We start from the raw sequence: 23,388 nt of genomic DNA, 5'->3' as shown, positions 1-23,388 counted from the left end.
GTATTATGACGTTCTTAGATAATACAAATCTCCTTCATCATAACCAACATGGATTCCGCAAACAGAGATCATGTGAAACTCAGCTCGCCCTATTTGCCCAAGAAATTCACAGTGCCGTAGACACTGGCGAGCAGATTGATGCCGTATTCCTGGACTTCAGGAAGGCATTTGATACGGTTCCGCACTTACGTTTAGTGAAAAAAATACGAGCTTACGGAATATCGGACCAAGTTTGTGATTGGATTCAGTATTTCCTAGAAGAAAGAACACAACATGTCATTCTTAACGGTTCAAAATCTGCAGATGTAGAGGTAATTTCGGGAGTACCGCAGGGAAGCGTGATAGGACCTTTATTGTTACAATATACATAAATGACTTAGTTGACAACATCGGTAGCTCCGTGAGGCTATTTGCAGATGACACGGTTGTCTACAAGAAAGTAGCAACATCAGAAGACTCGTACGTACTCCAGGAGGACCTGCAGAGGATTAATGCATGGTGCGACAGCTGGCAGCTTTCCCTAAACGTAGATAAATGTAATATAATGCGCATACATAGGGGCAGAAATCCATTCCAGTACGATTATGCCATAGGTGGTAAATCATCGGAAGCGGTAACGACCGTAAAATACTTAGGAGTTACTATCCGGAGCGATCTGAAGTGGAATGATCACATAAAACAAATAGTGGGAAAAGCAGGCGCCAGGTTGAGATTCATAGGAAGAATTCTAAGAAAATGTGACTCATCGACGAAAGAAGTAGCTTACAAAACACTTGTTCGTCCGATTCTTGAGTATTGCTCATCAGTATGGGACCCTTACCAGGTTGGATTAATAGAAGAGATAGACATGATCCAGCGAAAAGCAGCGCGATTCGTCATGGGGACATTTAGTCAGCGCGAGAGCGTTACGGAGATGCTGTACAAGCTCTAGTGGCGGACACTTCAAGAAAGGCGTTACGCAATACGGTGAGGTTTATTATCGAAATTACGAGAGAGCACATTGCGGGAAGAGATGGGCAACATATTACTACCGCCCACATATATCTCGCGTAATGATCACAACGAAAAGATCCGAGAAATTAGAGCAAATACGGAGACTTACAAGCAGTCGTTCTTCCCACGCACAATTCGTGAATGGAACAGGGAAGGGGGGATCAGATAGTGGTACAATAAGTACCCTCCGCCACACACCGTAAGGTGGCTCGCGGAGTATAGATGTAGATTTCAGTCGGAGAGAAATACTTCTCTATAAGTTGTTACCTTGGGATTTAGTATTTTTATCCAACCAGTTAAAACTCTAGTAGGCATATTGGCAGCTGTATAGAAGTACAATATCTGAATCAGTACAGTTTGAAAGAGGGAGGGGGGGGGGGGGGAGGTGTTCCTTACTTCATTGAATCTTATACAGAGAGCTAAATGCTAGTAACGATTACCTCATTTGGTGGCAGCATCTAAGGGAAAACTTCAAACTGTTTTGCACTTTACATTTCAAATTACTAGTACATTAACTGATCACCTGGAGTATAGATCCACTTGCTAGATCCAAATACTGAGGTGTCTGTCACCTTTAAGCACCAGGTACCCACTGCATCTTTAACCAAATAACTGAAAATGTCAAAAGTTTCCTTGAACCTTCTCAGCTTCAGTCACACTTTTCCCATTAAAAAACTTACGATTGTTTGTAATATGGATGAATGTAATAAGTGTTCCGAGGCATTAAGAATTTTCTTAGAAGCATATGAATGTCAGCCGTACACTTAATAGGAATTTTTATTAGTAACTGCACATTTTGTTTATCAATACACAAAGGATGAAGTTCCTTTTAAAGAAAGTTTGTGACTGAAGAGTACTCGTGAATGATTCTTGAACTATGTGATGTTTCGTATGTGATGGTGGCATACTGTGCTTATTCTCTCAATAGACATGGCATACATTTTGTGGGTGTATAGCATGATTACTGTAGCTATTTCCATACTGAGTGAAAGTCATACAAAAAGTAGCTAAAAATGGCACAGTACTCACTGCTTTCAGATGCTTAAAATGCTGGTAAATGTGACTTATTTGTCGTTTTTTTCACGATATACAGCTTATAAATAAATAATGACGCATGTTGTAAAAGGTCAGCACATTATGATCAGCAGCAAACATTTATTTCTGGAGAGCAAAATTTTCTTAGTTAATTTACAACATGAAGGCAAAATTAAATGGAACTAGATGGTATAATATTTCCACCAACATCGGAACCACCACCATTTTTCAGTTTAACGTGTCTGCCCACATGAATTGTGTACAATTCATCGGCTTTTATAAAAATACGAAACACTTTAATTTCTCCCTATTTCACGTTTTTATCCACATTATTTACGCACGATTAATCAGATTTAAAAAAATGACTAGACACTTTCTTAACTTTCGTTATGGTTATGATTCCTTCCTTCCGACATTCGTTATTTTCATGAAACACAAGCTTCTGTACACATGATATTTATACTTTCGTTGCGGTTCCTTCGTTCAGACTATCGGTCCACTAGGATCAGCATATCACACAACTCCTGTCACTTCGATTGTATAGATCACCCATGTATTTACATTTACCGTTGACGTTATCGGTACGACAGCAAAGATCAATATATGTACTCATGTAGTCGATTTGGGTTATTTACGTCACGATGACGAGAACCTACGTCACTATGGCGTAGGGCTCTCCTCACCTAGCGTGAAATGAATGCTACCCACAGCTGGTCGGCTGTGGTAGCTATATTGTAGCGGGAGCTCGTCGTATGCAGACCCAATGTCTGCCAAACCGAAGTTAGCCGAGTTCACCCGATCGGCTCTACGATTTGCAGTCTCCAAGCATAAGTCTGTCTGTCGGCATATCTTCGTAGTTCGTATCTTTGACTTCCGGGTTCCCGCGCTGTGTGATGTTTGCGAACATCGGAATTGTAGTGTGTACTGTGTAACGTGTTTGACTGTTTGTAATGGATGTCAGACGTGATACTTGTTGTAGTGTGGGCAATCGCCGGAGAAGAGACTCGTGGGCTTCGTCGTGTAGTGAACGATGTGAAGATGAAGACCGTAGGGATCAAGGAGTTGCGATGACTATTGTGACTCTAAATGCTATTTTGGACGATAATAATCGTATGTTTGAATTTCTGAGGAGTTTTGGTGTTCTTGGTGATAAATATATATGTGCTAAATGCCGGAAGCTCATGTCCTGTGCTAAAGTCCCACCAAAAAGATGCAGAGATCTGCTTATGTGGCGATGCCGAAAAGACGACGTATGGAGGTCCGTTCGCAAAGGGACATGGTTTGAAACTGCGAGGCTTAGCATTAGAACTATTGTTTTGATGTCGTACTGTTTTTGTATGCGCAAGTCTGTTGTATCTACAAGTCGCATGACAGGTTTGAGCGAGAGATCAGTCGGAGACTGGTTTTTGTCATGTAGGGAAATTTGTTCAGCGTTGTTGAAGAAGAGAGGGAAGATTGGTGGCCCAGGTGTTGTGGTTGAGATGGGCGAATCGTGTTTCGGAGTTGCTGAGAATCGTAAAGGAAAGTGGTTACCAGAACTTTGGGTTTGGGGAGCAGTCGTTTGTGGGAAAGAACGTGGGGACCTGGTTTTGAAAATAGTTGATAAGAGGGATGCAAGGACTTTGCAACGCCTTCTTGAAGAACATGTCGAGGACGGGACTGTGATATGTTCAGATATGTGGAAGAGTTATGAGGATGAAGGGGCAGTGGACCTGCAGACTTTTGCAGACGATCACAATTACCAATTTCGTAATAAAGTGATTGGTACCATGGAGCAATGTTGGGAGGAAGTAAAGAGAGTTTTGGGGAGAGGGAAGAGACGGCGCAGCAGTTTGCAAAGTCATTTGGATGAATACGTTTGGAGGGAAAGTGTATTTGGAAACGGGTGCGTGTTTCATTCTTTTATGCGAGGTGTGGGAACAGTTTATGTACCGTGTGTAGAGGACCCTACGCCTGTAACAGAACATCCTAAACTTTCAGCCAGAGCCATGACGACAGCAGAAGGGAAAGGATGCCCTACACAGTCATCAGAGGATCCGTCCTCACCAATGGCAGCCCGAGACTCTACACCAGTAACAGTCGAGCGATACCCGTCACTGTCAGCAATAGGTCCATCTTCAACAGTAGCACCTGCAATGAACTTTACAGTGCAGCCAAAGGAAACACCTACGAAGCGCAGAAAATGTGTCGTATGAGAGTATTTTTGGTAACCCAAATCCTATCGGAGAGGAGGAGTTGGGGATATAATGTTTTTCTTTTATTCATCTGTCAGGTATGGAATACCTCAACGAAGACTTTAGAAGCTGTTGTTTTGAAACTTTCTATTTGTGATGGCGCTTTTCTCGTTTGCACTGCCAGTTTTTCTACACGACATTGATGTAAAGGCTATGGGTAACCTTGTGGTACGTATTCTGGTGTTTATCCTTCCATTTACATTATTGATTCAGCACCCTTTGCCGCACTGCAAAATAGAACACATGTGCCGTGTTGTATTGTAAGAACAACAGCTAACTGTGAAAGATGGGCTGTTTTTTAGGAAACACTGCCACCCGTCTATTTTATGGTACATTATTATAAACGCAGAGACTTTAAAAAAAGTTTTTGGGTGCATAATACTTTTATTATCCTGTCAGAGTTTTTGTTTAATGATGCGTATCGTATAGTTAGTTAGTGCCGTCTTCCGTACATACCATATTTGTGATAGGTCTCAAGGCAAAGATTGAGAGCCAATTATTTATAATATGGGGCTACATGCTGGATGTATTTACCTTTTTGTATTACTGAATATTTCTATGGTGTCTGACTTGTTAAGAAAAAGCAATTTCAAATGACATTTGAATTTGCTTCTGCATTCTCTTAAGCATTATGTATCTTTCTCTGTCAAACTTGGGTTCATTAATGGGAAGGTTAGCTACATTGTTTTTTGCAGTATTGTATAAATGAATTACTCTCAAATTATAGTGAATTTTTTATATCAAATTTCATCAGTGAATAAATCCCAGGTGCTTAAACAGATGCCTGGAAGATGTAGATTTGTGAATCCCAAACATAGTTCTAATCATTTTCTTTCTCTTTAGTGGGGGGTTTACAGAAATCATCCTGTAGGACATCAGTGAATAAATATTTGAAAGAAGTGTTAAATGTGTCGTTTTATTGAGGTGTCTCGTATCCCTTCCTTAATATCGGGCCAGTCCACTTCAAATCGACCTAAGGTTTGCACCTCGTGTTACTTTTTAGGTTTTGTATGTACCGTCAGACTAAACAAAATTGCATACTCTTCAGTGCTTCAATAATTTGGCTTTCAAATATCAAAAACTAGAAATATGTCATTTTTCTGAGAGTACCTACTGTTAACAGTCAGTAATTTCAAAACTGTTGATGCTAGCTGATGACATTGTAAAGACCTTGCTTTAAGTTGCTTGAGTTTAGTGAAATTTCAAAAAGAAATTATTTTGAAAAATCTCAAAACACTTTTTTTCTTATAAAGGTGTAGTGTTTTTCAGATAGGTCTGCGTGTATTCAAGCAATGCTTTAAATGGGTCAACAGAAGCGTCCGATCCCACGCGTCGGCTTTGACCCCGTGACGTAAGGGTGGTGTTGTGTGTGACGTCATGACGGCGCGGAGTTTGGTTTGAGTGTGGCTGTCTCCAGTTCTGTTTTATCTTATTTTATTTACTTTTCTGATCTGTTCGTTCTATCTTGTGAGATTTTTTTTTAAATTTAAAAACACTTATTACTTATTTTAATTATCTGTGTCCTCCAATTTCTGTTTTAGTTTATTATATTTATCTTTCTGATCTGTTCGTTCTATCCCGTGAGATTTTTTTTTTTTTTAAAAAGACAAAAAACACTAATCAGCTACTGAAGCATCTTTATCTTCTATGGGTTGCAGGGGTTACGACCCCTGGGGAGGTGGGTGGGTATTCATGCATGGCTGTCTTCACTTACACGTTGTAGCTACGCAAGGCGTCTAAATTTGTTTATATTTAGTTTGCCCCCACCCAAAACACCCCATTTCCCGCGCTTGTCCTGTTAGTGTCATTAGGCTTCTTGTGGAAAGTGTGTGTGTGTTTGTTTTTGTTTCCGCCATATTTGTGACGTCATGGGTCAAAGCAGATGGGCGGGATCGGACGCTTCCGTATTTCCCTTTAAATTTCAAAATGATGAAGGAAGGAATTTTTGAGATATAAAATTTAAGACCACTGTATTATGTAAAAGAAATAGAGATTTTAGTGGTAACTATCGATGAAATGGGTACTTTCCATGAAAAACCAAACTGAAATATCTGGATTACTAATAACCAATTTACATGTTTATTAATCTTAGGTCTGTATTTGTACTGATACATAAATTACGGAATGAAAGTTACTTGAAATATAAACACCTGTGTATGACTGTCTTTAATGCACACAATCTGTATTTTGTTTGATGAATTGTAAGTGACCACTTTCCCACACAATAAAACAAGAAAAGCTGCACAAAGCAGTCTCTTGAAAAATGGTACCTGAACTCTCACTCAGGTGGTAAGATACCTTTCTTTTCGGAATTTTAAGCATCAGAATGCTGCTGAGAATTCTTCCGGGTCGTATGACCGTGGTCCACCGAACTCTTCTATCCCCGACGATTCTTCCGAGGCTGCATCGGACATCTTCGGAGGTGCCCCCGGTTGTGCCAAGCCTCGCCGACTCGCCACGACCGTCAGCACCTTCGAAGATGTCCGACGTAGCCTCGGACGAAACATCAGGGATAGAGGAGTTCCGTGGACCACGGCCATACGACCCGGAAGAATTCTCAGCAGCTGAAACATCCGGTCGTGGAAGCCTTCATTGTATGACCGGCATCAGAACTCTTTCTTACATATTCTGTTTTCTTTGTATGTACCTGTAAAGTTTTGAGTATTGGTTCGCTGCATGTTATTTTCCTCTACGTATTTATGAAGATATTCCCTCTGTCATTCTGGTAGCAAGTGGAAATCTTTTCACTAAGTTTCAAGATTTCTCATAATTTTTCTTCCGTATTTTGCCTTCTTTCCCCCTGTTCTTGGATGTCATAGTTCAAAGTTTGTGTATTCTGACTGTCTGCAGGGTTCAAAACTGCTCCCTCATCTCTGATCTTTCAGGAATAATCTACAATTCTGTGAAAGAGTCTTATTGTAGACCCTAGTGTCTCCTCGACGGTAATTACCCAAACGAAATAGTGCGAAAACACTCCCAGCTTAATTAACCTGTGGTAATGTCCGTACTTGACGCATAGTTCTAAGCTTTTTGGGAAAATTTTAACTGTAAATTAAATGGAAAAAAAACATTTGTAGACAATCGGAATCAAAAGTATTGTCTACGCAGGCACAGCAGGCGATATCCTGTGGTCCAAATATATTTGATCAGAGATTTTTGTGCGTGTTCGGCACAGTCGTGATTTTATTGTATAACGTTACACTGGCGCAACTTCAGTGTGTTGCTCTGAAGTACGCCCGTGACTAAATGACAGTGCACTTTTTTCCCCGCTTGCAATCTGTGCAAATGAACTTCACCAGGAAGTATACTACAGTATTCAAATTCAGAGATCGCTCTTCGGCTGACAGTGTCAGGTAGCCACAACAGTATACGATTTGAGGATGTTTCCCGCTCGTAAAATTAAGGCTAGAAATACGTCTGCTAGCACAAGAATACACTTGTTGCGTAATTTGATTATATTTTTCCCAATGCTAAAATCTGCACTAATGTAATTATATTTACATCAGTATGCTGAAGTTCACTTTTAACTAAAAGTGATTGAAAGATGGACTGCTAAATGTAATATCTTATCAGGAAATGATGCAGTGTTCTCATCAAAGTCTAGATTTAAAAGAGGTACCTCATTTTCATTTAAGGGCCATACACGTGGCCCACCTGGCCCCACTCGGCAATTGCATTGCCACAGTGTGAATTGTTTACAGTAAGTTCACTGTGGTTATGTTCGATGAAGTGTCACTTTGTATGAGGCAGAAACAAAAATGGGGACTCACCTTTGCCGTATTAGAGGTAATGTGGCCAATAAAAACTGAGAGAAAGTACGGGCAAAGGAGTGGCTAATGCAAAAGAAGAAATCACCCACAGTCCTGTGTTTAAGGAGCTGGGAGCCAATGATTCCCAGAGTTATCTAAGAATGAATGACATATGCTTTTCAGAGCTGCTGATCATCATCAAACTATTCTGAACTTGGTGGGGGGGGGGGGGGCAGAATATCGGGAATAAAATAGTGAGAGAGGCTGCAAGCTGTGAGGGTGTGGGCTGTTAGCCACACTACGGTTTCCAGCCTCTGGCGGAAGGTAAGAGGACCTCAGATTCACTGTTGTCGTATCTCCACACCACGACTATTTATTAAAAATGTTCCTGAAACCTGCAATGCAGTGTGTAGTTACCGGTGGAAATACGTCGTGATAAATCAGATGATGTGCGTGTAAACTTTATTAATTTATTTTTGTATACAGCATGAAAGATGTCCCTATAAATTTAAGAAATTCATTTCAGGTTATGAGAAGTAAGGCTACAAATGGTGTTGTCTATAATTAATAAATACAGAAAGATATGCATAAGAAGTGAAGCATTTAGCAATTGTCAGAACTGGAAAAATGTTCTACACTTTGCTCTTCATAGCAGAAGTCTAGGCAGGATTTTCTGTAACATTTCTAACAATGTAGCAAGTATATTTTATTCATAAGTCCTTCATCTGTCTATAGCTCTGTTTTTGGGTTTTATTTCCGATGTGTATCAGAAATGAAATCTCAAATCTATTCTGCCTGTATCTCAGCATTTAGATTCTATTTTCAAGAAGTATCAGAAATAAAACCTGAATACAGAAGGTTATAAGAAAATATCTTTTGCTGTCTCTATGTCCCAAGTTAATCCATTAAATAATGAATTTCTCGAAACATCTGGAACATTTAAATTTCTCTAGTAACTCTGGCAACAAAGTTTCGTCCACCTTGCTTTCTGTCACGTTAGTAGCATTTGAAGAATGTTTAATCGTGCACGGAGTGAGAGAAGACCAACTTTTGTCAGGTGGTTGGCGTGACACATCTTATCCGGTGAAGTGGTCAGGGGGTTCGGCTGTCGGGTGGTCGCACCCGACTGATAAGTGTAGGTTCTTTGACCGACTGACTGATCAATTTTTCTTGACAGGCAGTCAGTTGGGTACGACTGCCCTACAGGAAAAATTAATCAGTCAGTTGTACAAAGAACCTACACACGTCCAGTCGGTTTGTCGGCTGGCGAGTTTGTAAAGCTCGTTATGCTTTTCATTCTGGTGTCACTACGTGTGCTGTGCACAGTTCTTTAGTGTATGTTTGTGTTTAAATGATGATTTGTTTTCAAAAAGTTCAGTTTGATGCACCCTGTGGGTAAGGTTGTTGTTATAGTAAACACATTTTGACACAGAAATATTGTTACAGCATCTCAAATTGGCTGTATCCCAATCGCTACATCCACATCCTCTGACAGCTTCAACAGACGTTGCCGATTAGTAGTTTTAGAGAACATTGACAGCTCCTCGTAAAGTTTCAGTAATGTATTTTTTCCAGGAATCATTGATAGGATTCTCACTCCAAAAGTCCAGGAACACCAAATCGTTCTGATTTTCTCTGTCCATTGTACTAAGGAAATTGTGTGAAATGAAATGATTGAGAGTCGAGTTTAGTGTGTTACATATTTTTGGAACCTATTGTGATTTCTGTGAAGGTTCACTTATGCTCGCTAGTTCATTATATTAGAACTCTGTTTCTTGCAAAATACTGGAGCATATTTAGATGAGAATGATACAGGAGAGTGATTCTGCCAATAAGTTGTACCCACATTTTTGTCGACAGTGTACCTCGTGGTTTTTCCCAAATGCGGGGAAAAATAAATCTACTATAAAGAACACTCGGGAGTGGAGCTAACTCAGTTACAAATTCTGTGCAGAACTCGATACAGTCTCCGTCGGACCGGAGGGCCTAATTAATGTCGGGGGTCGAAGCCACTCGTCGTAATGACGCGGGGAAGTCACTGGCTGTAATATGCCGGCACAGTAGGCATTTAGGTGGTTCGGCCCGGCTGTCTGTCAGTGAAGGGCGAGTCACCGAAACCGGAAACGCTTCGGCACGTGGCGTACTCTACGTTCGTGGCACCGTTACAGACTCCCTTTGGCTCTTATAAATACCGGGCGACCAGTCTCCAAATTGACCGGTCAGTGTCTGCCGCAGTGTGGGTCTCCGCTCCACTGTCTGTAACCGAGAGACCGGACCGCCTGCTTACGGCCCAGCTGTGTCACCTGGCACCGCGGCGGTGCCCACTGCCCGAGCACGCGCGTGTCGGTAGATTTGGACACCACCGTGGCGAGTTAGACGTAGCTGCAGGCGGCAGAGTAACTGCTGCACCTCGTGTGACGAGGTCCGGGGCGAGACGCTGCCGTACTAATCCGGCCCGGCCCGACAGGAATACGAGTTCGCAGTACACTCCGTGAGGGAAATAAAGTTTTTGGCGACGACTGTCCGATTTTGACTCGACCCGATCTTCTCCCCCACCGGAGGACACCCGTACCCGTCGTATTATCGACACCGAGAGTAACGTCTGTCGTGTCACTCGTTTTGGCGGTGGTACGGCAGTTAAATGACGGTAGGAGCATTCCTCGATTTTCCTTTGTGAAGGAGTATTTTGACGCAGAATCCTCAGGTGTGAGGTTTTCTTTTGTTACTGTCTCTTTAACTTTTGTGTCTCGTCCACTGGTGTCGGGACACTGATTTTTGATCCACCGACAACCTCGACACGTGATAAAACCTCCCGTTATTTTGGGGCCGATTCTGTGCTAATATTTTACTTTTGCGGCTACCGAAGGCTTCGCCCTTTGCCCCTGTGGCTGTGGAACGAGTGTCAGTTAACATTTGCCCGTCTGTGAATTTATCCTTCCGTCAGATGCTATTCGTCTAGTCCTTAATTTAACTATACTCTGTGTGCAGTCACATTCACTTTATCTGTACGCATCTCGTTACATTAATCGTTGATTGTCAGTTAAATTGAAGTGATTTTGTTTCTGTTCATAGTGTTTCATATTGCACACCACCTCAAGAGTTAAAAAAATTCTACCGTCGAAGAGGTGTGCAGATTGGTGGCTCCACAGTAAACTGCCGGACTTTGGATGCGAAGGTCTCAGGTTTGCCCCGTAGTCATTTGTAAGATTTTTATCAGTAATTTGTCACATTTCTCACCTCTGGCTTTGTTGAAAATGTGGGATTGCACAGTGCTTTGTTCTGCACCGAATTGTAGGTCCCGATTTGTAAAAACTGTCTAGACGCGTCAATTTAGAGGTGGGAGCGAGGTGAGGCCGTACCTCGTGTGGCGGGATCCCACCCGGCAGATGAACGCAGCACTGTCTGCTGTTTGAAACTACCCTCTGGCTGATGGCAGCTTTATCTCTCAGTAGGTGAGGTTTGTGAGGAATTTGTGGTGGCTTTTTAAATTCTTATATTCTTGCTGTGTATTGCACAGTAGTGAACTAAAAAGTTACCACAAAGTTCGAAGCCTTTCCTTCTTTTGCAGGCCAGTGGTGCATTTGGGAAAATTGTATTACATCACATTTGGGTTGCCACACTTTGTGTTGTCCAAATGTTACCAGACAGTTGTGAATACATTTACTTGCACAGTGCAGTAAACACCTCGCATTTCATTTTTGTATCTGCTACCGCAATTCCCAGGACCACACTGTCTTATTTCCTGCGACGTTTGACTATAGGTGGATCGATGCCACCTTTATATTCAGTCGTTTAGATGCTGAGACCTTAATGTCGGACACTGACGGGTGTGTTTCCCTTTGTTTGCGGAATACGGAACTCGATTCTAGCACAGTTTAATGGGTGCTGTTGTTGACACAACTGTAGTCACAGTGTAGGTGTAATATAGAGCAACTATTTTCGAATAATTTTTGGAAATTTGAGTAATTTTGGCTTACGTAAATTTGTCTGTTGCAGGTTACCTCACTTCACCGTCAACTGAGTGTCAGTAATACGGAGTACCAGCTATAATAGCCGAGCCAGAGAGCGCAGTGTGATACCACCGAATACCAGATTTGTGAAAGGTACATAATTTTTCAGTTAATGAGTTTGATTGAAGCAATGAACTGAATTACGTACAGAATTTAGTCAGTATAAATCATTTTGCTACCTGCAGTATTCCAGTCACGATTACAATGTAGCAAAACTGTAGCGTTGTTTAGTCATTTGCTCTGACTGAATATTTACATGGTACTGTTGTTGTTGTCTTCGGTCCTGAGACTGGTTTGATGCAGCTCTCCATGCTACTCTATCCTGTGCAAGCCTCTTCATCTTCCAGTACCTACTGCAGCCTACATCCTTCTCATTCTGGTTAGTGTCTTCATCTCTTGGTCTCCCTCTACGATTTTTACCCTCCACGCTGCCCTCCAATGCTAAATTTGTGATCCCTTCATGCCTCAGAACATGTCCTGCCAACCGGTCCCTTCTTCTTGTCAAGTTGTGCCACAAACTCCTCTTCTCCCCTATTCTATTAAATACCTCCTCATTAGTTATGTGATCTACCCATCTAATCTTCAGCATTCTTCTGTAGCACCACATTTCGAAAGCTTCTATTCTCTTCTTGTCCAACTATTTATCGTCCATGTTTCACTTCCATACATGGCTACACTCCATACAAACACTTTCAGAAAAGACTTCCTGACACGCAAATCTATACTCGATGTTACAAATTTCTCTTCTTCAGAAACGCTTTCCTTGCCATTGCCAGTCTACATTTTATATCCTATCTACTTCGACCATCATCAGTTATTTTGCTCCCCAAACAGCAAAACTCCTTTACTACTTTAAGTGTCTCATTTTCTAGTCTAATTCCCTCAGCACCACCCGACTTAATTCGACTATATTCCATTATTCTCGTTTTGCTTTTGTTGATGTTCATCTTATATCCTCCTTTCAAGACACTGTCCATACCATTCAACTGCTCTTCCAAGTCCTTTGCTGTCTCTGACAGAATTACAATGTCATTGGCGAACCTCAATGTTTTTATTTCTTCTCCATGGATTTTAAAACCTACTCTGAATTTTTCTTTTGTTTCCTTTACTGCTTGCTCAATATACAGATTGAATAACATCAGGGACGGACCACAACCCTGTCTCACTCCCTTCCGAACCACTGCTTCCCTTTCATGCCCCTCGACTCTTATATATGCCATCTGGTTTCTGTACAAATTGTAAATAGCCTTTCGCTCCCTGTATTTTACCCCTCCCACCTTTAGAATTTGAAAGAGAGTATTCCAATCAACATTGTGAAAAGCTTTCTCTAAGTCTACAAATGCTAGAAATGTAGGTTTGCCTTTCCTTAATCTATTTTCTAAGATAAGTCGTAGGGTCAGTATTGCCCCACGTGTTCCAACATTTCTGCGAAATTCAAACTGATCTTCCCTGAGGTCGGCTTCTATCAGTTTTTCCATTCGTCTGTAATGAATTCGCGTTAGTATTTTACAGTTGTGACTTATTAAACTGACAGTTCGGTAAGTTTCACATCTGTCAACACCTCCTTTCTTTGGGATTGGAATTATTACATTCGTCTTGAAGTCTGTGGGTATTTCGCTTGTCTCATACATCTTGCTCACCAGATGGTAGAGTTTTGTCAGGACTGGCTCTCCCAAGGCTGTCAGTAGTTCTAATGGAATGTTGTCTACTTCCGGGGCCTTGTTTCGACTCGGTTCTTTCAGTGCTCTGTCAAACTCTTCACGCAGTATCCTATCTCCCATTTCGTCTTCATCTACATCCTCTTCCATTTCCATAATATTGTCCTCAAGTACATCGCCCTTGTATAGACCGTCTATATACTCCTTCCACTTCTCTGCTTTCCCTTCTTTGCTTAGAACTGGGTTTCCATCTGAGCTCTTGATATTCATACAAGTGGTTCTCTTGTCTCCAAAGGTCTCTTTAATTTTCCTGTAGGCAGTATCTATCTTACCCCTAGTGAGATAAGTCTCTGTATCCTTACATTTGTCCTCTAGCCATCCCTGCTTAGCCATTTTGCACTTCCTATCAATCTCACCTTTGAGACGTCTGTATTCCTTTTTGCCTGCTTCATTTACTGCATTTTTATATTTTCTCCTTTCATCAATTAAATTCAATATTTCTTCTGTTACCCAAGGATTTCTACTAGCCCTCGTCTTTTTACCTACTTGATCCTCTGCTGCCTTCACTACTTCATCCCTCAGAGCTACCCATTCTTCTTCTACTGTATTTCTTTCCCCCATTCCTGTCAGTTGTTCGTTTATGCTCTCCCCGAAACTCTGTACAACCTCTGGTTCTTTCAGTTTATCCAGGGCCCATCTCCTTAAATTCCCACCTTTTTGCAGTTTCTTCAGTTTTAATCTACAGTTCATAACCAATAGATTGTGGTCAGAGTCCACATCTGCCCCTGGAAACGTCTTAAAATTTAAAACCTGGTTCCTAAATCTCTGTCTTACCATTATATAATCTATCTGATACCTACTAGTATCTCCAGGGTAGTCCGACAAAAATGTGTTTTGGTATAATCCCACTTTCACATCTCCAAAATTAGCATTTTTATTTGTTTATAACATTCTTTATAAGGTTCTTCAAATTTTTGTGCCTAATATTAATGAGCTCCTGCCTTTGTGTCCATCCACTCGGATTCCCCTCCATTTACACTTAATGGAACAGTGTTTGCGCGGAATGGAAAACTGGTCGATTTGCACAGGTGGCACTGACTTGCGAGCACTATTTGCAAACATTACTTGGTTAACTTCGATTTCTGGATTCTGTAGTTTTGAACCAGTAGAAGTCGCAGCAAGCTGTGCATTTAGTGCTTTGTCTCCTAATGCTGCCAACCTGGGAATAACTGTACTACGTATGTGTGCCCTCGGAATCTTTCGCGTCGGCACGTCCGACTAAAATCTTCTCGGTTTTCGAGCAGCGTCAATTTGAATATAATTTTTGAGTTCTCGATGGCCGTTTCCGTAGTAGTCAGCAGTGAAACTACTGACCGTCCGGGCTGGCGCAGCTTTCCACTTATACAGCCACTATTGCCGCCTCTGGCACCACTCGGAGAAGAGCAAAGTAACGCGTGTGCAGACGATGATCGGCCAGCTCGTAGCAGCTCTGGTCCGCTGCAGGATCGAGTGGCATTGAGGTCTGGCACCGCGTTTCATCTCTGTCGAAATTGTTACTGTTTGTTGTTGTAATCTCAGCCTCCTGTTTTATTACGGAATTCCAGTATGTTGACCCTCGAGCTGCGACTGTCGTGTTTTCAGACAGTGTATGGTCTCTCTCTCTCTCTCTCTCTCTCTCTCTCTCTCTCTCTCTCTCTCTGTTTTTTTTTAAAGGCAGTGCTTAGCAATGGCCGACTCGTCGAGCTTCCTTTTGTTTAATATGTCACTTGTGCTCGGTGCAATGCACTGCAACTGTATAAATTCTCTGATCTATATAGATGCGGCCGCATTCACTGTGTACACCCGGCATGCAGAAAGCTGTGTCGTCTTTAACAGGGCGCAGCACATCTCGTGTCTCAGGGGTGGTCCAGAGTGCTGGCGTCAGTCCGTGCCTCTGCAGCGCGTGTCCTGACTCTTATGGCAACTGAAAGCGTCTGCAATATCTCTCTTGCTGTAACCGTTCTCTTTGAACACGTGTCTCGAGTGCAGTAATTCAGACGTCGTCAGAAATAACTTTTGCTCTGTGTATTAACATGTTCGAGACCACTTACTCGTGTACAGAGTGGTGCAAACTGTCGGCATTTGGGTATCGATCGGCGCATGTCGGTTTCATATACACTGAACGATCGAGTCGGTCTCCTGCCACCTGTTGGACTAAAACGTCCGGGAACGGTAGCCGGCCACAGTTTTCAATCTCGATGGTAAATATGATTTGGGATGGGAACTGTTTGTGTTATACTGCTGCAGCAACTTTTCACCGTGTGACCGCACCGGGAAGGAGTTGTAGACGTACGCCAGGAAGTGAGACGGACGTGAGCCGTCGAGTTCAGAGCTTGCTCCTCAAAGTGCTCCACGAAGAAATTTTCGATTGCCAGAGACAGTGGTGAACCGGGCGCTGTGTTGTCAGTCATTTCGTAACGTTCCTTACAGTACGAGAAGTACATCATCGTCAGAATGTGCTGGTACAATTTGTCGATTCCAGGTGGAAACTGTTAGGTCGAAAGGTCCAGTGTGTCTCGTACTTTCATCCTCGTAAAAAGTGACACTATGTCCAGACTAACCATTATGGCTTTTTGATTATTTCCATTTTCTCGAGTGTTTCGGCAAATGTCTGCGAGTTTCCAACATGGTGTTCACAACGTCCCAGTTTTGGCAGTAACAATCCTACAAGATGTATTGCCTGTTTGTAGGTGCGGGAACTAATTCCACTAACAATGAGCGTAAGAGGGATATTTTCCTTACACATCTTCAGCAATCCGTAAAGCCCGAGAGTTTTGGCGGCACGAGGCATTAATGTCTTCACCACGTCATTTATTAACTTCCCTGTCTTCCTGGCGACGACCTGTGTGACGTCGTGACTGAGCTTCCGGTACGCGTCATTTTGTAACATGTGTAGCACCTTTAAGTGGTAGTCTTCATAGTTCGAAACCACAGCGAGCGTAAGCCACGTCATTCCTCCCAGCTAATATTTGATTTCGCTTAGCTTTTGCCAGTGTACGGCCGGCGGTTAGTCTGACGTCCTCAGCTGCGTCGTGTGAGAGGTGCCGAGTGCATTGCTCTATTCCACTAAGAATATAGAAAATTGTCACGGGAGTGGTGAAAATTTGAGGCCTCTATCGATGCTGCCGAGAAGTCGTCGTCCGGTTCTCGGTCGGAGAGATTGACGACTGTTCTGTGGAACTTAGCATTCTCCACATCACTTCTGTGAGTTAAGCGATCAAAGTGGCACGAATCTGGCACCGTTCTACTGCCGCGGCTACTCCCACCCACTACCGATCGAACGGCGACTAGGTCGGTGACAAAAATTGACGCCAGTCGAGTAGGTTTCTGGCATAGAGATAGAGTTCGTACCGTGTCCGCTGTACGCTATTCAAAATTCTGTCTACTGCAGCGGTTCAGATGTGATCCTCAACTACAGCAAAGTGAAGAGTTACCTCCTCATCCCACCGGCATTGCAAAAATGCTAAAGAACTCGGCAGACGCGATTTCTTTTTCTGCTGTTTTTTCAGCAGTCTCGCACGGCAATTTACGTCTCCTCGCCGTAGAGGAAAGACGTGTGTCCTCAGAGTCTTTTGCACCGGCCCGTTCGAATGAAATGTTCTCAGTTTTCGAGCCGTGTTGATTCGAACAAAATTCTCGAGTGTCCGACGGCCGTCTCTGCCACTGCCGTCGGGAGTGAAACTGCCGACCACAGAGCCGACACGATTTTGCTCTGACGTAGCCTCTAGCACCGAGGGCCCTGTCGGAGACGACACGGGTCTCCACATGTACGGTGTCCCTCGCGGATGTGGTAGTATCTGTACAGGTCACACAGTTTGTACAGTCGCAGACAGTTGTACCGAGCGCAAGTGATATGTTAAACGAAGTGAAATTGATGAGCCGGCCGTAGCTGAGCGTCGCCCGGAAAATGGACTCGAAACAGTATTCGAGAGAACGAGAGTCTCGGCTCGGGAGTCAACGTGTCGGAATTCCGTTACAGAGGAAGTGGCCGCGATCCGAACGGACGGTGACAGTTTCAGTAGAGACCGGGAGTACACACTCGGTAGGGTGGGGGGGGGGGGGGGGAGAACTTACCCGGTCACTTGCAGACCAGTCTGTGGCGGCAAAAGAAAAACTCTAGTTTTAAATTTCAGTTTAAGAAATTACTTATGCGACAGAACTGCACGAACGTAACACTGTTTGACTGTCGTGCCAATTCCTCGGTCTAGAGAAGCGGCCGGAAGAGTTGGAAACGAGTAAGCAGCCACGTCCCGACAGAAGCCCAGTTCGGTTTTACGGAGAGTACTCCACAGCACCGGCCCCGTACTCAGCCCGCATTTCTCGCAAATCTCTCGCCCGGCAAAAAGTCCCGAGCGAATGGAAATAGGCACCGGTGATTGTAGCGTATCGGAAGGGTCGAACGACACACCTGCAAAATTACAGACCGATATCCCCAACTTCAGTTTGCTGCAGAATCCTTCGACATATTCTCACTTCAAATATAATAAACTTTCTGGAGACTGAGAAGCTTACGTCTGCAAATCGGCACAGTTTTAGAAAACATCATTCGTGAAACTCGGCTTGCACTTTTCTCACACACTAAACTGTGAACTGTGGAAAAGTTTGAGCAGGAAGAACAGTCGTGTAACATTCGAATACGGCATTAGTAGAATGCAGCTTGACAGTCACTTTGCTTAAATATCTAGGTGTAATTTTGCAAAGCAATACGAAATTGAATGAGCACATTAGGTTGATATTACAGAAGACGAATGCTCGACTTCATTTTGTTTGGAGAATTCTTGGAGACAGCTTATAGAACACTAGTAGACCCATTCTCGAGTACCATTAGAGTGTTTGGGAACCTCACCAGATTGGGTCAGAGAAAGACGTCAAAACAGTTCGGAGGCGTGTCACTAGATTTGTTACCGGTAGATTTGATCACTGCGCAGGTGTTACAGAGAAGCTTTGTGAACTCTGATGGGAATCCCTAGATAGAGAGTGACGGTCTTTCTGCGAGGCACTGTTGTGCAGGCTTAGAGAACTGTCATTTGAGGCTGACTGCAGAATGATTCTACTCTGTCAACATAGATTTTGTGTCAGGACCGTGAAGACGAGATGTGTGAATTTAGGGCTCGTACTGAGAATTTAGAGTGTCTTTTTTTCTCATGCTCTATTTACCTGAAGATACTTTTGGAGAGAAGCATTTCTTAATATGAGATTTATTCTGTGAATGCAGAACTCACCATTATGCCAAAAATCTGAAACAGATACGCAGAAATGAGAGGAATGACGGCAAAGGGTAAATGCCACTTAGTTCAGGATAACTTTTTCCTCGAGACTGTCATTATCTGAGCTCTGGTCCGTGGAAGAGTCACTGGAATTGCCTGAGGATACAATTATGCTCTTAGTGTTACTAGCTTCGCTTCACTTTTGCGTCCTTCCTTAACAACTCCCTCTTCTCTGGCGTTAATTGTTTCACTGCTTCCACTAACAGTTTTCAAATTTTCGTCATAGTGAAGCTTTTATCGTTTGTTGCAAGTAACGTTTAATCTGCGTCCACACCATTTCGAAGGTGTGGAAGTGGCAGTGGTACTTTGGAAGCCCAGAATGCTGTGACCGCAGTCTTTAACTGCCTCATCAGCGACATGCCGTTGAAACTGACTTGTTTTTTGTCACCGTTCCCACGAGTTCTGCTGTACACAAATTGTGTGGAATTTCCAAACTGTCGCATTTTAACTGTTAGACATCGTCAGCTTCTTTTGTTGCTGTGGTCGAGACTTTATCTTTAGTAACTGAATGCTACGGGGCATTACTCATTACGATGGTAGATGGCTGATCAGAGTTTTCAAGTAGCTATCCCTCGAACCACTTCAGAAAATTATTGCAATTCATTCCTTCGTGGTAGTCACTTGTTTTCCTCGATTTGTAAATGAGGAGACAGTTAGGTACGAAACCGGATGCAATTCTGGTTTGCGAGACAATAATTGTTGCACTGTTGCCTATGGGAACAGCAGAACTCACACATACATTATCATCTGTCCTGTCTTTTCTGTCTGAATGACAGACATTTATTCAGGTTTCTTCGAATTGCAGCTTAATGACGTTTCTCAAAACCGACACTGCCACGCTAAGATGTCACTCTCTCCATTATAATTTTTTGTCCGTCAATTTTTTGTATAAAAAACGGAGAGCTTTGACGACCGTTACCAGAGAAGTCTCGCCGAATAACTCTGCCTCGTGGGGAGTAACGCACAGTTTTGTTATAGTGGAATGTTCTTGTCTTCCATAATATCCGTGTATGTGGTGACGAACGGCAGCTTGTGAAAAAGGGCCGTACTTAACTGCTCGTTGTTCTGTTCGTCCTCCTTTACCAGGTGTTCGCAGTTTGGATGAACCGGGCTCCTCCCATTTGACACGGCATTTTTCCTTCCAAACTCTGATGACAGTATTTTCGTGTATCTTCAGATTGTCTGCAGTTCTTTAGACTACCTTCATTACGGACAGTAGAGTCGCATTGCCATCTCCTCCTCTGCCTCCTCAAAATATTCCCGCACTGAGTACGAAGATTCGCATGTCTGACCACGTAAAATGTGAGCAGATAGGTGAATTTCCTGTGTAGTGATTGCACACTTCTACTGGGAGGTTCAGACATTTTGTCGCACAAAATGAACTCGACGCACGGAAAAACGGAGCGCGTGACTACTGTTTACATTACTAACTGCAAGCGTCGTCTGGTAACGGCTACAGTAGCTGCTACCTGCAGTATAAATAGAAATGATCCGAGGAAATATTTGAAACAAACTATTATTCTGCATTTTTTGATTAAAAAATTGGAATTTTAGTGGAATATTATGCTTATTGTAAAAATAAGCATTTTTAATTGTGGGCTAGTACTGTTAGTAAAATGGCTTATGCAGATTTTATAGAATGTACACATAAAAAGTAAAGTCCCCGTTTCTGACTATAATGCTTTTGTACACCAGCCTCTTTAACTGTTTCAAATAGAGAAACCTCTTGCACTTACCAGGCTAGTCTGTGACCTGTATGCCTCATCTACCAGTTTCCATTCAGAATCACGGGAACCAGTCACAGTCGTGCAGTGTTCGTAACCTTCAGTGTAAAGCACTCTCCCCTCTGAGTTATCTGTACTATCCGAGGGTCTCGCTTTCGGCCCTAAACCCGCATTTAATCGTGCCGCTTTGGTGAAGGATCTACTTTCCTTCACTCGTAATGTAAACTGGAAGTATCACTTTGCAACCCGACGCCAAAACCTTTCCGACGGCGAGCACGACGTCAAACACTGCCTCTAACAGTTCGGATCGCGGTCCCGATCGGATCCGTCACCACTACCTCAGAATCGTCCCTTACGTGCCTTCCGAGAATTCCTCGCGTCCAGAATTGCTTTTCGACCTCCCTCGGGACTCTACAGTGTGACCCTAACCTGTCCTCTGCAGAACTCCGGGCTTTGCGTTCCCCGAAAGCCGACAACTCCGTTATTCTCCCGGCAGACGAGGGACGTGTCTGCCGTCGAAAACCCGTCCCTGCGGTACAGACTCGCCTACGGTCCCTCCTCGAAACCTCGCGACCCTCGCGAGGACTGACGCCTCAGTTCGTAGAACTTCTTATCCCGTCCAAACCGCACACTCCTTCCTTTTACCTCCTTTCCGAGATTCACGTACCCAGTCACGCCGACCGTCTCGTAGTTGCCGGCTCGGAAGCGCCCGCCCAACGTATACCTGCCTCTGTCGATCGACACCTTCGACGTATACTACACACATTCCTCTCCCGCATTAAAGATACCGACCGTTTCCTAGATCGTCTGAAAGCCGTGCCTTCCCCACACCCACCAAACACCTCACTTGTCGCCACTGCCGCCACTCCCTCTGCACATCCGTAGCCCACGTACGTCGTCTGTCTGCTCCCGAACATTTCCTCAGTCGGCACCAACCTGATTTCAAATGTACGGTATCCTTCCTGCTCACCTTGATCGACTTTAAACTTACAGACCACTACTTCAACTTTGAGGGGCAAGCGTACAAACAGATCAGGGGTACAACAGTGGGCTCCTTCTCATGCCCACCTTTTCGTGGACTGCACGGTGGTGGCTTTCCGGGTATCCGTAAACCTTCAGTACTTGGTTTGATTTAGATATGCAGCTGATGTGTTTGCCATATGGACTCGAGGTGAGGCAGACCTGTTAAAATTTCTGTAATCTCTAAATATCTTCTCCCAATTAAATTCCACGTGGTCGTATTCTGAATCTCTTGCCACTTTTCTCGATGTCGATCTCGTCCTCGTCGAATTTCAGCTACACACCTGTGTCCACAATGAATGTACTAACAAACGACAGTACTCACATTTTGACGGTTACTGTCCTTTCCGTGTCAAACGTTCCCTCCCGTACAGCTGTCAAACATTCTCTCCCGTACAGCCTCTGCATTCGAGGCAAATATATTTGTTTGGATGGAGACTCTTTACAGCAGTACACCTCCTCTCTCACTTCTGCCTTCACTGGATGTAACTACCCCACCTGCCTAGTTCGAAAGCAGATTTCTCAGACCGTCACATCCGGACCGGCTACTGCCGATCGCTGCAAAAAAGAAAACTTCGGAGCACACCGTTTGCCACCCAGTATTATCCTAGTCTCGAATGTATTAATCGGCTACTTTGCCGAGGCTGTCACTTTCTAAAATCGTGCCCTGAAATGAAGTCCATTTTGTCTGAGATTTTTCCCACCACACCTAGGATAACTTTTGTCGCCCTTCCGATATCCGCAATATCCTTGTCGGACCCTTCACTCCTCCTGCACCCGTCTCCCTATCCTACGGCTCCTACCCCTGTGACCGTCCCTGCTGCCCTCCTACCACCGACTATTCCGACCCTGGCAAAACGTATACTGTCAGAGGGACAGCCACCTGTGAAACGGTACGTCGTGTACCGGCTGTTACGTAAACACTGTTTGGCCTTCTACGTCGGCGCGTTTACCACCTACTTGTCAGTCGGGATCGATGGGCACAGACGGAGGATGTATATTGGCAACACTCGATATCCTGTTGCAGTGTGTGCCCTGCGAGATGACAGTCCTTACTTCGGTGCCCTTTTCACCGCACGTGTCATCTCGATTCTTCCCCCAAGACACCGGATTCTCAGAACTCTGCAAGTGAGAACTAACATTATAACACACTTGGGCTTGACTTAGGTCAGTATCTTCAGTCTTGGCTGTCTTTTTAAGTAACTGTTACTTTCTTTCTAAGTGATTATTCCTTTCTTCACTCCTTTCTACATTTTTCATTTTCTTTCCTGGCTATTTTTCACCTCCCACCTCTACCACATGCAGTGCACTTAGCTTTCCGCACTTAGTAACTTGTGCGCCGGCCGCTGTGACCGAGCGGCTCTAGGCGCTTCGGTCTGGACCCGCACGGCTGCTACGGTCACAGGTTCGAATCCTGCCTCGGGCTCGGATGTGTGTGATGTCCTTAGGTTAGTTGGGTCTAAGTAGTTCTATGTCTAGGGGACTGATGACCTCAGATGTTAAGTCCCATAGTGCTTAGTACCATTTGAACCTAACTCGTGCACGATGTTTTGTCAGTAATCTCTGTCTTGCATGTTATCTTATGTTCCACCTTTAAGCTCTCAAATCTTGTCCAGTGCAATCACCAATGGTCAGGCTTTCATTCTCATCCTGTCCATT

General features: G+C 43.6%; 1 protein-coding gene across 6 annotated transcripts in view; it reads left to right on the top strand.

The window, feature by feature from the left end:
• The first annotated feature begins 2,860 nt into the window (after positions 1–2,860).
• LOC126443004 (uncharacterized) overlaps positions 2,861–23,388 on the top strand; it is a 35,696-nt gene continuing 15,168 nt past the window's right edge. The window contains exons 1-3 of one of the 6 annotated variants that reach the window (XM_050090854.1): positions 2,861–3,286; positions 11,084–11,193; positions 12,008–12,114. In XM_050090854.1, coding sequence (XP_049946811.1) covers positions 2,979–3,286; positions 11,084–11,193; positions 12,008–12,042 — 453 coding nt within the window. In that variant the 5' untranslated portion in view covers positions 2,861–2,978 and the 3' untranslated portion in view covers positions 12,043–12,114. Of the gene's footprint in view, positions 4,431–11,083; positions 11,194–12,007; positions 12,115–23,388 lie in introns of all 6 variants that reach the window. The other 5 variants (XR_007581803.1, XM_050090853.1, XM_050090852.1 and 2 more) reach the window with 5 other exon arrangements.

The sequence above is a fragment of the Schistocerca serialis genome, unplaced genomic scaffold (genome assembly GCF_023864345.2).
Source record: "Schistocerca serialis cubense isolate TAMUIC-IGC-003099 unplaced genomic scaffold, iqSchSeri2.2 HiC_scaffold_1420, whole genome shotgun sequence".
Taxonomy (NCBI): domain Eukaryota; kingdom Metazoa; phylum Arthropoda; class Insecta; order Orthoptera; family Acrididae; genus Schistocerca; species Schistocerca serialis.
The sequence above is the reverse complement of the archived record's forward strand: the minus strand, read 5'-3'. Positions and strand labels throughout refer to the sequence as shown.